At 40.7% G+C, this 18,305-nt stretch overlaps 1 protein-coding gene across 1 annotated transcript in view; it reads left to right on the plus strand.

The window, feature by feature from the left end:
* Positions 1-16,126, plus strand: part of psmd1 (proteasome 26S subunit, non-ATPase 1) — a 103,885-nt gene extending 87,759 nt beyond the window's left edge. Inside the window, exons 19-25 of the mRNA XM_033032121.1 lie at positions 1,006-1,108; positions 7,281-7,450; positions 8,401-8,493; positions 8,965-9,060; positions 9,616-9,771; positions 13,109-13,260; positions 15,931-16,126. Of these exons, the coding sequence (XP_032888012.1) occupies positions 1,006-1,108; positions 7,281-7,450; positions 8,401-8,493; positions 8,965-9,060; positions 9,616-9,771; positions 13,109-13,255 (765 nt within the window). The 3' untranslated portion in view covers positions 13,256-13,260; positions 15,931-16,126. The remainder of the gene's footprint in view (positions 1-1,005; positions 1,109-7,280; positions 7,451-8,400; positions 8,494-8,964; positions 9,061-9,615; positions 9,772-13,108; positions 13,261-15,930) is intronic.
* The last annotated feature ends 2,179 nt before the right edge of the window (positions 16,127-18,305 follow it).

Consider the following 18,305-nt stretch of genomic DNA (forward strand, 5'->3'; position numbering starts at 1 on the left):
CACAGTAAATATAACAATTTTAAATATTCTGTTGAACTGTTTAAAACACCATGTGTTGATCAGGAACAGGGAATATTTAATAATTCTTAGCAAATAATGCTGACCCAAATAAAGTGCTGAGCTGGCTCAGCATGGCAAATCCCACGTCGACTCGAATCAGGTACACATAGTTGAGTTCAAGTCAGATGAATGAGTCCACAGATATCAGGCTCAGATCATGTGTGATTTGGGAATGATCGGCTTGAATACAAAATATAATTATGCATGCATTGTACTCAACCGACATAGCACTTCATTTCAACAGCAAGAAAGATAAAGGAAGCACGACATACAGGAAGATCAAGAAGGCACAACATAAGACATAAAGTGCTGGAGTAACTCGACCCGTCCCCCGAACCATTACCTGTCCATGTTCTCCAGAGATGCTGCCTGAACCGCAGAGTTACTCCAGCACTTTTTTTTCTTAACCAACATCTGCAGTTGTTTGTGTCCAGTCTGAAGAAGGCTCCAGAACCAAAACAAATTCTGTCCATATTCTCCAATGATGCTGCCCGACGTGCTGAATTACTCCAGCACTGGTATCTTTTTTTGTAAAGCAGCATCTTGAGTTCCTTGTGTCCACAACATACTTAATTGTATTCATGTGGATTTTGAAACCTGTGCTTGTGTTCAGCATTAATTTTTTGTATTTTAACAAAAAAAATAAAACAGTGATGATGAAAAGGTTTAGTTTAGAAGCAACCTTTGATCCTTGTAGCTTGAGCAATAAGGTTTTAATCTTGACCACTGGTGCAATCTATGTGCAGTTTGCATATTCTCCCTGTTCCTTTGTGGGTCTCACAAGTGCTCTGGATTCTTTGCACATCTCATACAGTACGGGTTGCTAGGTTAATTGGTCTTTATAAATGAGTTCAGGTGGACCGGTAAGTAATGGAATCTGGGTGGTGTTGATGTTTTATGTTCTACATATTCTTCATTGATTTGCTGTGCTGTGGTATTTACCAGGTCACGCAATTTCGTCAGCTTTACGCGAAGGTCATCAACGACAAACATGATGACGTGATGGCCAAGTTTGGTGCTATCCTAGCTCAAGGCATTCTTGATGCAGGTAATGTATAGGCTACCTTGAGACCCATCATTGTCCTCAAGAAAACACTGAGTGGTGTCTCACATATGTTATACCTTTAATGTAACCAGGTTGACTCTTCCTAATCATACTATGAATTTCTACATCTTCTGTTACCATTCTTATCAGTCTAACTGGTCTATAGTCTGTTATTACCCTCTTCCATTTTGTATGTGTATTTCACATTAATGCCAAGCTGGTGGAACTACTCCAGAATATAAGGAACTTTGTAAAATTGTCACTTGTTTTCCCTCCCCATAGCCACCTCTTTTAGAATCCTTAAACTCAGATGATCAAATCAATGAGATAATACGTAATACTCTCCTGAATCTGATCAGAACTCCGTTTCAATTATAGTAATCATATCATATACTTATTAAAACTCTGATCTTGTTAGTGTGTATATGTGTGTGTATATGTGGTTGTTTTTACATCTTCGCGAAAAAACTACACGTAACAATTACATTTTTACATATTCCGGTTGTCATTTTTCCCGTCGAGGCCGGGAGCATCTTATCTGAACATTTCATGCTTTATTTCTCGACTTATTCTCGACTAATTACTGATTAGGTCAAAAGACTGAAATTAAAACCACCAGCTTTCAAATGTTGACGTCACAATGGCTCAACAAGCAGTGAGAAGCCTCAGTGAAGATCTCATCCTAAATGAGAAACGTTATTCGCGATTAAAGCTTTAAAAATGCCAACTTTCACAAGATTATTACCTATTCTGATTCACATTTTTCCCCTTGAGGCAGAGATCACTTTCACTGAACATTTTATGCTTTATTTCTCGACTTATTACTGATTAATTTGAATTTCAAACTGACCAGTCTCAAATGATGACGTCTTTGAATTTCAAACCGACCAGCTTCAAATGATGACGTCACAATGGCAGCTTGAACTGATGACGTCACAATGGATAGACTAGGAGGGGGAGGGCGAATTGCTATTGTAACACGCAGGGCAAGTGCAATTGGAATTTTTTTTTAAATAGCACAGTTGATTGAGGCTAGGGGAGTGCTGCAATCTTACGTTCGGGAATGGCTTGAGTTGGAGGACCACGCCTCCTGTGGGGGCTAGGGGTAGGGAACGGGAGCATTGGGGGAGCAGACCCAACGGGACTTGGTCTAGTCACTTTTAAATTCCTTATTGTCATGAAATCTTCATTTTCTCAATATTTATAATAATATTAATAATAGCTTTATTTATATAGCAATTTTCATACAATTGAATGCAACCCAAAGTGCTTTCCACAAAAAACACAGGTCTAAACAAAAATACAATTTAAAACAGTAAGGACATAGGCAGTTAGTAGCATAAAAAGCTGATTTATATAAAATATAAAATTGAGAGTGTATAAGGACAAAGGAAAGTCAGTTAAAAGCTTGATTAAAAAGATACGTTTTTAGCTTCTTCCTCGTGTCCGGCCATCTTCTATATCACGTCTGTCCGGTTGGTCAGTGACGGTTGGTGGTTGCAGAATTGGCTACTTCAGTCAGTCACTGGTACAGTTTCTGTCGTCAGCATTGCCCAGGATGCGCCATGTGGAGGCTTCTGCTTGCATCCCAGTTTTTAGCTATAAGGTGATAGACTACTGACCGACATCCACAACAAAACCCACTGACTCCCATGGCTATCTTCTGACTCCCACACTTCTTCCCACCCTGCTTCCTGTAAGGACTCCATCCCCTACTCCCAATTCCTCCGTCTACGCCGCATCTGCACCCAGGATGAGATGTTCCACACCAGGGCATCAGAGATGTCCTCATTCTTCAGTGAACGGGGGTTCTCCTCTTCCACTATAGATGAAGCTCTCACCAGGGTCTCTTCAATACCCCGTGACTCTGCCCTCACTCCCCATCCCCCCCACTCGTAACAAGGGCAGAGTCCCCCTTCCACCCTACCAGCCGTCACATACAACAAAAAAATCCTCTGACATTTTCGCCACCTCCAACGTGATCCCACCACTTGCCACATCTTCCCATCTCCCTGTCTGCTTTCTGCAGAGACCGCTCCCTCCGTAATTTTTGGTCAATTCGTATTTTCCCACCTGAACCACCCCCTTTCCGGGCACTTTCCCTTGCAACCGCAGGAAATGCTACACTTGTCGCTTTACCTCCCCCCTTGACTCCATTCAAGGACCCAAGCAGTCTTTCCAGGTGCGGCAGAGGTTCACCTGCACCTCCTCCAACCTCATCTATTGCATCCGCTGCTCTAGATGTCAGCTGCTGTTCATCGGTGAGTCCAAGCGTCGGCTTGGCGATCGTTTCGCCCAACAGTTCGCAATAACCAACCTGATCTCCCGGTGGCTCAGCACTTCAACTCCCCCTCCCATTCCAAATCCGACCTTTCTGTCCTGGGCCTCTTCCATGGCCAGAGTGAGGCCCACCGTAAATTGGAGCAGCAGCACCTCATATTTCGCTTGGGCAGTTTGCACCCCAGCGGTATGAACATTGACTTCTCCAATTTCAGGTAGTCCCTGCTTTCTCCTCCCCTTCTCAGCTCTTGCACAGCCCACTGGCTCCACCTCTTCCTTTCTTCTTCCCCCCCCCTCCCCCACCCTCACATCAGTCTGAAGAAGGGTTTTGACCCGAAACTTTGCCTATTTCCTTCACTCCATAGATGCTGCCTCACCCGCTGAGTTTCTCCAGCATTTTTGTCTACCTATAAGTTTTTAGCTGCCGTTTGAAAATGTCAACTGAGTGGGCGTCTCTCATAGCCCTGGGTAGGGTATTCCACAGCTTGGGGGCGTAATATAAAAGGCTGCTTCACCAATTTTCGGCATTGCTGCGACATTGAGAGGCTAACAGGCCAGCATCAGAAGACTTGAGCTCTCGAGTAGGGGCATAGGGAAAGAGGGACTCTGTAAAATATGCTGCTCCCAGGACATTTAGGGCTTTATAGACAAGAAGGAGGACTTTATAGTCTATCCTGAATCTCACAGGGAGCCAATGAAGGGAGTATAATATGTTCTCTTTTCTTGGTATTTGTTAAAAGCCGGGCTGCGGCATTTTGAATGAGCTGTAACTTGTTGGTGGATTTTGAAGGCAGACCGGTAAATAAGGCATTACAGTAATCAAGTCTGCTTGATATGAAAGCATGTATGAGTTTTGTACAGTCATGTTGAGTTGAGAAAGGCTGTACTTTAGCAATATTTCTGAGTTAATAGAAAGCACACTTTGTTACCTTATTTATGTGAGATTTAAAATTAAGATCATTGTCAATTTTTTCCCCAAGGCTTGTGACTTCTTGTTTGACATAGGCAGTCAAATTTCCAAGTTTACCGAGTAACATCTCACTCTTGGGTTTTGATCCAAGGATTAACATTTCTGTCTTGTTATTGTTCAGTTTAAGAAAGTTAGCATTCATCCATTTTTTAATGGAAAATAGGCAGGAGGTCAAAGAACTTAAGGCATTTGCATCAGTGGGTTCGACAGAGAGATATAACTGAGTGTAATCGGCACAACTTAGAAAATGTACATTATGCTTTCTGATAACCTCCTAGCGGCAGCATATACAAGGAAAAGAGTAACGGGCCAAGGCAGCTACCTTGTGCTACACCACAGGGTATATCATGCAGCTGTGACACATGATCCCCAAGGCTAACAAAGTACTTCCTTCCACTTATATATGATTGGAACCAACTTAGTACCTGATCTGACAGGCCGACCTAGTTTTCTAGGCGATCTATAAGAATGCTGTGATCTATGGTGTCAAAAGATGCTGTGAGGTCGAAGAGGATCAGCACTGAGACTTTGTCCTCGTCAATGTTAACTCTAAGGTCAGGGCAGTCTCAGTGCTGTAATTTGCTCTGAAACCAGATTGAAATGTCCCTAAAATGTCATTATGACAAATGGTGCCTTCAAGCATGAAGTTCTATACAAAATGTTTGTTTCATACCTCGGGTCATTTCCTTTTTGCCCATTATATTCTTTCCCGCCTTTGTCTTCAGAGAAGCCATGTTTATTTTGTTTTTTATATTTTTTAGATACAGCTTGCGTTGATTTATTGATTTGATTTCTATAGCTGTGCTGTAGAAGAGAAATGATCAGTACTAATAGCTGATTCAAATCACCAAACATTCATATAAGATGCTCAGAAGAAAACTGGGACATATTAGTGCAGGCGCTTGCAAGCCATTTTCGCAGTTTAACAGATAACATTTAAAGGCCAATATCCCTTTTGCCTCCTTAACCACTTGTTGGACTTGCCTGCTAGTCTTTTGTGATTCGTACACTGGAACACCTATATATCCCTCTGATCTTTACTCATTTTGATATCTCTCCATCGATATGATAATCTGCCTTACCATTGCTCTCACCAAAGTACATGATCTCAAACTACCCCACATTAAACTTCATTTGCCAGGTTTTTGCTCAATTGCTCAATCTGTCTATATCCTGTTACAGAATTGCCATGTCCACATCACAACCTGCCCTTCCATCTGTTTCAAATCGACAAATTTGGAAACACATCCCGCAGGTCATTATGCAAATATTAATCACTTCAGAGCAAACACCAATAACTGGAGTCCTTCACTAGTCACATCGCTCCAACTGATAAAGGACCCATTTATTCCAAGTAATAAACGTATTTCACTGTTTTGAAGTTTTCAATAGACCTAATTTTTAATTTGAGAAGGAGGATAGTTTGAGAGAGTTTGCTTGATTTCCACCCCTCTTTGTGTGGAAGAAATGTTTCTGATATTTCCGAAAAGTCTAGCTTTAATTTTAAGTTTATGCCTCATATTTCTGGAGTCTCTCATCAGAAAAGTTAATTCAAAATTAACTTGATAAATGGCCTTAAGTATACTGTTTCAACTGTCCGTCCTAATTTTGCTGAAACATCCTTTTACAGTAATGCTGAACTTCAAGCACCAATAATCCACGTTCAGTCATCTGGAAAAACAGATTGTTCTTCTGCCTGATGTATCATCCAGTTAATCCTTTAATTGAAACATCTTGACCATCCAAATCGATTATACTAGGGGTACTGCATAACTAATTGAATCCATATTGGCTTGAAATCAACACATGAGATGAATCTAAAATTTGCATCAGTTATGCAACTGTGACTTGCAATGTAAAGAGATTATGAATGGATGAAAAGACAATGTATTTGAATGTTGGGACTATTCTGATGTGAACTTGGCTGCATATTTTGGAAGTGAATATCTTGATCATTTTAGATAAAGCAAATTCTGTTTAGCATTAGATGAAACTACAGTTACGGTAAAGTGTAATTTTATTTCCAATAGCTTTGTGTCATTAATATGACAGGCATCCCGAGGCATATCATAAAGGTGTTATCAAACACCATTTAGCACTGTGACCCGGGTGATGTTGGGGCAAGTGTTTAAAAGTTTAGTCAAAGGGCAGGTTTTAAGAAACATCCAAAAGGGAGAAAAAGGGAGAGGAGAGGAGAAGTTCAGTGGCTTACAAAGGGAATTCCACACCTTTGGCAGCTAAAGATGTGAATATTATTGTATAAAATAAACAGAAGGCTCCAAAAATGTTTTCATTTGAGTTGTGTGATGTAAGAGAAAAATGAGATTCTTTTTTTCCTTCCCCTCCCCTCTATTGAAGTTCAGGATATATTCAAAATAGCTTGAATTGTCGAGTAGTGAATGAGATGCAGCAGCCCAAGCTGCTCCATTCTCCATGCTTCCGAGATTCAATGTATTGTCATAAAATCACCTAAAATATTGGGATTTCTTAGCTTCAACATTTCAATTCAAAAAAGGCCCATTAATGAATGGGTGCTTTCTTGCATTATTCAATCCATTATAATTTAAATTAATGAATGCTGCTTAACAGTGGCGCAGCGGTAGAGTTGCTGCCTTACAGCGCCAGAGACCCGGATTCGATCCTGACTACGGGCGCTGTCTGTATATGTTCTCCCCGTGACCACGTGGCTTTTCCCCGGATGTTCCAGATTTCCCCCACACTTCAGTTCTACAGGTTTGTGGGTTAATTGGTGTCAGTAAATTGTACCTAATGTGTAGCATAGTGCTAGTATACGGGGTGATCACTGTTTGGTGTGGACTCGGTGGGCCGAAAGGCCTGTTTCCACAATGTATCTCTAGTCTAAAGTATAAAGTGTCTAAAGACAGGTGATGAAGTAAGATTATTTAATTTCCTTTCTTTTGATAGGTGGTCGCAATATGACCATTTCACTTCAGTCCCGCACAGGACACACCCACATGCCCTCAGTGGTAGGAGTGCTGGTGTTCACTCAGTTTTGGTTCTGGTTCCCTCATTCACATTTCTTGTCCCTGGCCTTCACTCCAACTGCAGTAATTGGACTGAACAAGGATCTCAAGGTAACTTCATTTGTGTATTTTTTCCTTCATTCCATTGTTTCAAGGACAAACATGCCCCGATAAAGTTAAGAGAGTGCGAGAAATCGGGGCCCTGGTGATTTACAAAAAAGATTAGGAAATGGGACCCTATTGAGTTTCAAGGGAGATCAAGAAACATCACCAGTGAATCAAATGGCAAACCATAAGGATTTCAGAATAATCACTTTGCATGTTATCAGTTTTACGAAATACCGGATATGTTAATCAAGGCTGCATTATAATGAAATGTTAAACCTGTGCTCAATTTAAGTTGGATAGAAAAATATTGCACACATTAGAAACCTGAAATACAAAATTCTGTAAATACCTAGTAATATGCACAATGACCTCTGGCTGCTTGCCCTCCCCTTTGAGAATGTTCTGCAGCTTCTCAAAGACATCCTTGAACCTGACTCCAGAGAGGCAAAGCAATAACCTGGACTCCCGTTTGCAGACACAATCTCCTGTCTGCCCCCCCTGACTATCGAGTGTCCGGTCACTGTAGCCCTGTCACTCTTCACCTTTTGTGGTTCAGAGCCAATCTTGGTGCCACAGGCCTGGCTGCAGCTGTTGCTTTCTCCTGAATAGTTACCCCCCCCCTACAATATCTTGAATATAAATGTATTTATATCCACAACAGCTATTGGAGCCGAGCAGGATAAGTGTCCTGTGTTCTGCCCATTATTTTTTTATTTCTAAATACTTACTCTTATATACATAATGTCTACACTGCAGATGTGCTCTATTGGTTGTAAAATGTCATGGGAAGGCACAGATTGTAGACGGTTCCATATAAAATCACAAATTTTCCTTCCCTCCTAAATATATTGAATTAGACATGTGGTATTCTAAAATGTATTTTTCTGGCCTTATTTTTTATAGTTTGTTCAATAACCTTTGACCACTACATGTATGGTATACTTTGTTCACAGATGCCTAAAGTCCAGTACAAATCAAACTGCAAGCCATCGACATTTGCTTACCCTGCTGCACTGGAGGTTCCCAAGGAGAAAGAAAAGGAAAAGGTCTATTTCACAAGATATTTCCATATGTAAAAGCTATATGGCATATGCTCTGTAATACCTAATCATATTCAAAGGAGTAGAAAATACATTTTTTGTTCTCTTATAAAATATGAAAACATGAATTTATACCTGAAATTTCTTTCCCAATTTTAATTTGTGTTTTGAATTTTGAAAAACTAAGCAAAATGCAAGTTGCGTATTTCTGTCTTTATTGTCAGTTTTTGATTATAGACGTTAGTGCACCAGTACTTAGCCAGTCTACTAATCTTTACAGATAATCAAGCAAGTTTGTTTCTTCTTTTCACAAGATAGACAGTTGTGATATTTTTGTGATAACAGTTGATGCGTTGGGCTACTACTGTTGCTATCACAAATTATGGCCATGAATTCATTATTTTAAAATGTGATTTTTTCATTTTTGTCATTCTGACGAGGCTTGAAATATAAATGTGTTACCTGTTCAATGCCCAGGTTTCTACAGCTGTCCTATCAATCACTGCCAAAGCAAAGAAGAAGGAGAAAGAAAAAGAGAAGGGAAAAGAAAAAGAGGAGGAAAAAATGGAAGTTGTAAGTATGAAGTGGACAGATGTGTGTAAGAGTTACACGCATTGAAATAATCTGGACAGGAAAATGCAGAGTGACGAGAGAGAATTATATTTTCTCTTTCACTTTCCAAATTTGGAATCTCAAAAAATAGTTAAACTTCCCTTTAAAAACAATTCAATGCTCAAAATAACTTTAAATGGTCTATTTTAGGGGGCCAGGGCCACAGTTTAAGAATAAGGGGTAAGCCATTTAGAACGGAGATGAGGAAACACTTTTTCACACAGAGAGTTGTGAGTGTGTAACTCTCTGCCTCAGAGGGCGGTGGAGGCCGGTTCTCTGGACACTTTCAAGAGAGAGCTAGATAGGGCTCTTAAAGATAGCGGAGTCAGGGGATATGGGGAGAAGGCAGGAACGGGGCACTGATTGTGGATGATTAGCCATGATCACATTGAATGGCGGTGCTGGCTTGAAGGGCCGATGGGCCTACTCCTGCACATATTGCCTATTGTCTATTTATTACATTAGATAAACAATGTTAAGGTAAATGTGGTTCATTTAAGTTTTTTTTCTTTCCAGGAAGAGATAGAGAAGAAAGATGAAGACAAAGAAAAAGAAAAGAAGAAAGAACCAGAGCCAAACTCTCATCTGTTGGAGAACCCAGCTCGAGTAATGCCTGCACAACTTAAAATCTTGGCAATGCCAGAAAGTTGCAGATACCAACCATTTAAACCTGTAAGGATTGTTTTCAAACCGTGCAACTAAACTTGTAATTATGTCAGTTAATGGCATAATAATAGCTTCAGTATGACTGTGTTTTATTGTTGTAAAGTAGGAATTACAGACGTCGGCCAAAAACATGAGGCAGAAATTTGTCTTGGAATCTCCTACAATGTTTTTTCTTTCCATATCCCAGGCAAGATGCTTGCTAACAAGTCAACTTATGACAGTCACTTCTACCTCATCCCCATCTCACTTGACAACTTTCTACTGTATGTTGTAAAACTGCTAGTCTGGCATTCTGTTTTGAATGAATTGAAATTCCATTTAATTAGAATGTGCGGTCCCTGCCATAAACTGTGTAACCTGGTAATCCGTTCCTCCTGTATTCTTCCCCCAGCCACAATCTCAGACGGAACCAGACTTTAATGAAAGCCAACAACTTGCAACTTAAGAACAGTCAATGTGACCACAGCTCAGTCTATCCATGTTAGACTGATCTGTAGACTTGTTAACTTCTCACTTCGTTATTAAAGTTCTTTTACAACCTTCCATTTTACATTCCCCAAAACTGTGAGAAATAAAAAATATTACCTGCATCCCAATTCGCAGTGAAGCTCATTAGCTTAACATTTTTGTGCTCATTAATTTTCATTGGCTCCCATTTGTTTAAAACCTTGTTCATCTTTTCCATTAGTACAGCTCTACTAAATGAACTTATGACAGTGAATAAATATTCATTTACCTTGTTCTCTTTTGCGATAACCATTTCCAAAAATCCACCATCAGCTGTCATCCCTTTAGCTGAATAGGTCCCAACCTCTGTCATTCCATCACCGGATTTCTCCTCCTCATAACCTCCACTTCTTTCACCTGTCCTTTGGACCTTTGTAAACATTTATCTTTTCTTTATGGTCTATTTTTTTGATTACCCTTTTTAACTTTCTCCTCTTTTATCTTTGTTTCATTATATAAATTAGGCAATAGTGCAGCATAAGTAGTGAATGTCCAAGTCAGGTTGAATATTTTTGTGGAATATTTCCTATCGATTTGGAAAGGCTCTGAGCTGTGTTATGGTTTATGAAAATGTGTGTCTGAATGGTATTTCCTTCACCCTTGTTACTTTTAATTCTGACTTGTTGCATTCATTTCTAACGTGGGCCAGTTAACTTTGTGTGAGTGCAGCAGCCTGTTAATCGTACATACCCTCAATTTACTTATACAGTACAAAATATTTTACTGATTTGTCCAACTCGCAGGCACTAATTATTATTGTTATTTATTAAGATTTAACAGTCTTTGTTCATCCCTCCCTCCTTCCAATCCACCTCTGTACCTTTCCGTTTATGACCCTCTCCTGTCTAGCTCCACCAATTTCTATCCTCCTGTTTCCATCAATTTACAACCCACACATTTCATCCACTGGATCCTCTCCCCCAATTGGTTTCAACTGCCCATCATCACTTCCCCAATGGCTCCCATTCTCACTTTCTTTCCTTCCCAGATTCTGTCCGGCACTGGTAACCCTTGTGTTTTCGCATCATAACACAGCTGCTTACCCAAATTAGACATCCTTTACTGGTACTGTCATGCCATTGGGTTGCAGGTCACCCAGGTGGAATACTAGGTGCCATTCCTCTGGTTGTGTAGCCGCCCCCTGCCCCCACTAGATCTATCTGGCCTTCATCTTTCAATCCCTTTCAGGTCCATTTGTCACCTACTGGAGCCGGTCTCATTCCTCCCCCTCTCCTCTTTATACTGGCCATCTTCACTTTCAGTCCTGATGCAGGATCTCAACCTGATATTACACCATTTCCTTCTCTCTTTTCCCAACCCCCTCCCTCCTTCACTTTCTCTACAATTACTGTTCCAACAGTTTGATTTGTGCTCCAAATTCCAGCATCACCAGTCTCTTCTGTCTCCACGACAATATGGGTGGTGTGTCATATTCTAGTTCAGCATTTTTGGCACTTGGAGGAAACTAGTGAGATATAGAGCAGGGGTCGGCAACCTTGTTCTGCATAGGGGCTGGGTGGCATGTCTGTGAGCAGATGGCGGGCCACATCTATCACGTGTACACATGGATCCCACCCCGGATGGCAGGCATCAAATCACGTATTCACATAGATCCCTCCCCTTCGAGGATGCCACCTGGAGCACTGGCCCCTAGTTACGGGCGTTCACGAACATGGCGCACCTACAGTCCATTGCCTTGGCTCTGTCCTGAAGGCGGTGGCTCAAATACTCACACTCACTCGTCCCCGGCCTATTGATAACCCCGATCCCGACAGTGAAGCCCAGACACAGAAGGTGTGCGGCCGTGCCGACGGCTTTGCGCAGGATGCAGTACAGCCAGAGTTCGGCTCCGCTCAGGCACTCGGGGGCTCCGAAATTGCAGGCCTCAGGCCTCCTTGCGTCACCGCGCCTGGGCACCTCGGGCCAGGGAGGTACCGGAGATGAAGGAAGTCTGCGGGCCGGATGACTACGGAGAAAAAAAAACACTTGCGGGCCGGATGATTTTGGCTTACATTCGGCTTGCATTCGGCCCGGGGCCCGTAGGTTGCCGACCCCTGATGTAGAGCAATTACGTTTGCCTGAAATACCTTGGTTTTATTGAAGTTCAACACTAAATAGCTGTATTGTGGTTTGAGCCACAGACATTGATATAAAAGAATGTTATCTCAATAGCATGATCAAAAATACCACAACATTTCTTGGGTTAAATATTAATTTAGATTTGATCAGGGACAGGAGCATGTAATTGAACTAAACTAGTATGGGAACCTAGGATGCAGTAATACTGGCTCTTTGGTCTTCATGCTAGTTCAACAGACACAAGAGGTTTATTGTTTACATTTCCTTTCATACTTTGTGTTGTGGTTCCTGTGTTCCCTTTCAACACGGGTCCGAAGAAGGGTCTTGACCCGAAACGTCACCCGTTTCTTCTCACCAGAGATATTGCCTGTCCCATTGAGTTACTCCAGCATTTAATGTCTATCTTCTCTTTCAACTCATTGGGACCATGCCTCCATGCAACTAATTGTTATGTGTCCCATGCTCCCAAGGGCACTGAAGAGTTTATTATATTCCAGTGTGACATCCAAAAACAGTATGTAGGAATAATATTCAATAGTCTGGAAAATTTACCAGTCTGGCATCACCAAATTCCCAAGTATGTTTTACTTTATGTTAATTTTTAAAATAATGTTTTACATATTTCTCTCATTTGTCATACAGGTGATTTAGAGTATGTTTAATCTCCACTTTGAAATCATCCGAAACTATAAAATGTTTTTTACACTAATGAATTTAGTTGTTTGTCATACCACATTGAAATGTGCTGTTTTTGCAGTTGCCAATTGGTGGGATTATAATTCTGAAGGACACCAGTGAAGAGATAGAGGAGCTTGTGGAACCTGTTCCTGCTCATGGACCCAAGATTGAGGAGGAGGAGGAAGAGCCTGAGCCTCCAGAGCCATTTGAATATGTTGATGATTAAAACAAGTAAGCCTCGTGACTCGCAAGTCACTCTTGTGTTCTGTTTCACCTAATGCAAGAGCAGCAACTTGCACTGGTGTAACAATTTATTTTAATAAAAATGTCCCAGGACAGTTATTAATACAAATGTTGTTAACACTAATCCACAGAAGGATATAGATACATAGATACATAGAAAATAGGTGCAGGAGTAGGCCATTCGGCCCTTCGAGCCTGCACTGCCATTCAATATGATCATGGCTGATCATCCAACTCAGTATCCTGTACCTGCCTTCTCTCCATACCCCCTGATCCCTTTAGCCACAAGGGCCACATCTAACTCCCTCTTAAATATAGCCAATGAACTGGCCTCAACTACCCTCTGTGACAGAGAGTTCCAGAGATTCACCACTCTCTGTGTGAAAAAGTTTCTTCTCATCTCGGTCCTAAAGGATTTCCCCCTTATCCTTAAGCTGTGACCCCTTGTCCTGGACTTCCCCAACATCGGGAACAATCTTCCTGCATCTAGCCTGTCCAACCCCATAAGAATTTTGCACGTTTCTATAAGATCCCCTCTCAATCTCCTAAATTCTAGCGAGTATAAGCCAAGTCTATCCAGTCTTTCTTCATATGAAAGTCCTGACATCCCAGGAATCAGTCTGGTGAACCTTCTCTGCACTCCCTCTATGGCTATAATGTCCTTCCTCAGATTTGGAGACCAAAACTGTACGCAATACTCCAGGTGTGGTCTCACCAAGACCCTGTACAACTGCAGTAGAACCTCCCTGCTCCTATACTCAAATCCTTTTGCTATGAAAGCTAACATACCATTCGCTTTCTTCACTGCCTGCTGCACCTGCATGCCTACTTTCAATGACTGGTGTACCATGACACCCAGATCTCGCTGCATCTCCCCTTTTCCTAATCGGCCACCATTTAGATAATAGTCTGCTTTCCTGTTTTTGCCACCAAAGTGGATAACCTCACATTTATCCACATTATACTGCATCTGCCAAACATTTGCCCACTCACCCAGCCTATCCAAGTCACCTTGCAGTCTCCTAGCATCCTCCTCACAGCTAACACTGCCCCCCAGCTTAGTGTCATCCGCAAACTTGGAGATGTTGCCTTCAATTCCCTCATCCAGATCATTAATATAAATTGTAAATAGCTGGGGTCCCAGTACTGAGCCTTGCGGTACCGCACTAGTCACTGCCTGCCATTGTGAAAAGGACCCGTTTACTCCTACTCTTTGCTTCCTGTTTGCCAGCCAGTTCTCTATCCACATCAATACTGAACCCCCAATACCGTGTGCTTTAAGTTTGTATACTAATCTCTTATGTGGGACCTTGTCGAAAGCCTTCTGAAAGTCCAGATACAACACATCCACTGGTTCTCCCCTATCCACTCTACTAGTTACATCCTCGAAAAATTCTATAAGATTCGTCAGACATGATTTACCTTTCGTAAATCCATGCTGACTTTGTCCAATGATTTCCCCACTTTCCAAATGTGCTGCTATCCTATCTTTAATAACTGACTCTAGCAGTTTCCCCACTACCGATGTTAGACTAACTGGTCTGTAATTCCCCGTTTTCTCTCTCCCTCCCTTCTTAAAAAGTGGGGTTACGTTTGCTACCCTCCAATCCTCAGGAACTACTCCAGAATCTAAAGAGTTTTGAAAAATTATCACTAATGCATCCACTATTTCTGGAGCTACTTCCTTAAGTACTCTGGGATGCAGCCTATCTGGCCCTGGTGATTTATCGGCCTTTAATCCATTCAATTTACCCAACACCACTTCCCGACTAACCTGGATTTCACTCAGTTCCTCTATCTCCTTTGACCCGCGGTCCCCTGCTATTTCCGGCAGATTATTTATGTCTTCCTTAGTGAAGACGGAACCAAAGTAGTTATTCAATTGGTCCGCCATATCCTTGTTCCCCATGATCAACTCACCTGTTTCTGACTGCAAGGGACCTACATTTGTTTTAACTAATCTCTTTCTCTTCACATATCTATAAAAACCTTTGCAGTCAGTTTTTATGTACCCTGCCAGTTTTCTTTCATAATTTATTTTCCCTTTCCTAATTAAGCCCTTTGTCCTCCTCTGCTGGTCTCTGAATTTCTCCCAGTCCTCTGGTATGCTGCTTTTTCTGGCTAATTTGTACGCATCATCTTTTGCTTTGATACCATCCCTGATTTCCCTTGTTATCCACGGATGCACTACCTTCCCTGATTTATTCTTTTATATATCAGGACAGATGACCAAAATGCATTTCAGCATGCACTGAATTGTCTTTGGTCTCATTTATCTGCCTTCATGCCGAGACATCATTCAAATTGTATAGTGCCACTGAAATCAAATTCAGCCATATTTAACAGCTGCATAGTTAATATCCAGCACCAAAGCAAGCTGATGAGAAATTCATATGTGACTTGTGTTTTTCCAAAATAGTGTATGTTATTTCTCCATTCAGCGAGTGGCTTGGCATCATATTGAATGACTGCAGGATCACTGTAACGGATAACCCAAATTAGGGCCAACAATAACATTTCTCATTTAATTGGATTTAAATATATGGCTTTAAGAATCAAATGCTTCGGAATTAAATGTTCTCAAACTGAGTAAAACGTTGTTGAAAACCGGCGTCACTGAAAGGCTCATTCTATTTATTTTCTTTTGATCCTACACAGGATACTTGCGCCATTTTCAACATTGGGGTTTTATCGGAGATGCCTGTTTAAGGTGATCATACCATGCTTCTGCAGAAAGGACTAGTGCTCTTTCATATCTGGACTTGATAACTTTCAGAATAAATGCAATTAATTATACATTGTAAAACTTGGTAATGCTTTGGAGAAATCAATAAACCACTTTCGTGTATAAAAACCATTGTGCTTTATTTCATTTTTGCATGTGCACTGAAATTTACTCAGCATTAAGATAAAGTTAGCTATTTTGAAAATGCATTTCATGGATCCTGCAACCTTCAGGGCTGCAACAAAAATTGTAGCAGCATCCATAAGTAAAACGACATGTATTTTCCAATTGTTTCCATGGTCACCTGGGTATATATATTGAGATGGATTATTGTAGTCTGGAATTGGACTTTGATAAAAACAAAATCCTTTTAGTTTTGAATTTTTTTTGTATTCTCTTCTGCCTAATGTGCTGTTGGGGTACAGCTCGTACCTCACAAAAATTACTCTTTCTTCTGTAGATGGATGAATCTGGGTGGGTAAATTCATAGAAAATAGAACATTGCAGTTTGGAACAGGTACTTCAGCCCAACTGTCTGCGCCTGATATAATGTTATTAAATGAATCTCCTTTGTCGGCACGTGATCCATACTCCTCCATTCCTTGCACACCAATGTGCCTATCGAACAGCCTCTTAAATTCCCCTATTGATCTGCCTCCACCATCCTCGGCAGCGCGCACCAAGCACCCACCACTCTTGTGTTAAAATATATATTGCTCCACGCATCTCCTTTAAACTCTCACCTTAAAGTTTCCACTCTGGGCATGAAGGCTCTGACTCTCTGCCATCTCCATGCCTCTCAAAATTTTAGATGCTACTATCAGGTCTTTCATCAACCTCTGGCATTTCAAATAAATCAATTTAAGCTTGTCTAAACTCTCCACTTCTCTGATACATTGCCTGTAGCTAGAAAGCATGAAATGAATGGTTGCTTTCTTTTGGGATTTATCATCCATGACCTCTATATGCCACCTCAATGTTCTCTACTTTTCCTCTTGTTTCTGTTTAAAATGGTTAAACAGTGTTTCTTGTCAAAAAACACCAACAACACCACTTTCAAATGGTCTTTTTGTGAGAATCATCAAATTTGCTATTGGCATTATTCAATAGTAATGGAAGTTAATTTATATAAAAGTATCCTTCTGAAGCTGGTGTTTGAGATTTAAATGCTGGAATGATGGAATGAATTCCAGGAAATAACCAATTCAATTGTCTTTGCAATAAGCTGAATCCAGTGAAAAATATCTTCAGAAGCAGATCATTTAGAACTAGAGAAACCCATGCAATGTAATTTGAAAGATTCAAAATGCATCTAATTATTTGCTTTCTTTAATTTTCCTCTATTGCCATTAATTTACATTTTAATTGAAGATATTAAACAATTTTGAATTTGAGCAAAATCAGGAATTATTAACAGAAAGTTAATCCCATGGAATGTGTGGGGTAGGTGGAGAATACTTGTTACAAATAAGTTTACTGGTATATAGAATTTATACTGATTTTAAATAGCTCGGGAATTAATTTGCCTATTCTTTAAATAAAGCTCCTACCTTGCAGTTTCTAAGAACTAAAATATACTAGAATAACAGTCATGGTTTAGTAACTCAGCGGGACAGGCAGCTGAGGTGCCTCAGCTCAGCTCAGCTCAGCTCAGCTCAGACAGATACGCTGCCTGTCCCGCTGAGTTACTCCAGCTTTTTGTGTCTATCTTTGGTTCAAACCAGCGTCTGCAGTTCCTTCCTACACGGTCATGTTTTAGTTCTATGTTGGTTGTAAATGGTTAGTTCTTTTCTTCTAAGTAATTTAAATTTCAAAACCTAGTTCTGGTGTAACCTAATGACAACTTTGATTTATCTCTTTATTACTTTTGTAATGTTTACGGTGGATCTACAAAATGGCTCCTAATAGAATAATAAATGGTTACAGCACAAAAGAAAGTTCATTCAATCCCCTGGCAGCTAAAAAAAAGCACGTTCTACGATTGCTACATTTCTAATTTCTTTACCGGGGCAGCCTTACAGATTGCAGCATGTCAGGTACCTATACAGGTGGTACTAAAATGTGATGAGTGTTTCGGCCTTGTGTCCCAAAATTTATGCCATTCACTTACCCGGTTAGTCAGTTCAGACTCTGATTGTTTTTCTTTAAACCCTTATTAATCCTAAATAAGGTCATCTTCTGAGAGTCTTCTGTGATTGGGGAAAGAATAACTACCTTGCATTGAAAATAAAAGCGTGAAGTGCAAAAAATATGTATTGCCCTAACGTTCGTTTCTTTTAAAATAAACCTATACTAAGACTTTTGATAG

This window comes from Amblyraja radiata, chromosome 13 (assembly GCF_010909765.2).
Source record: "Amblyraja radiata isolate CabotCenter1 chromosome 13, sAmbRad1.1.pri, whole genome shotgun sequence".
NCBI lineage: Eukaryota > Metazoa > Chordata > Chondrichthyes > Rajiformes > Rajidae > Amblyraja > Amblyraja radiata.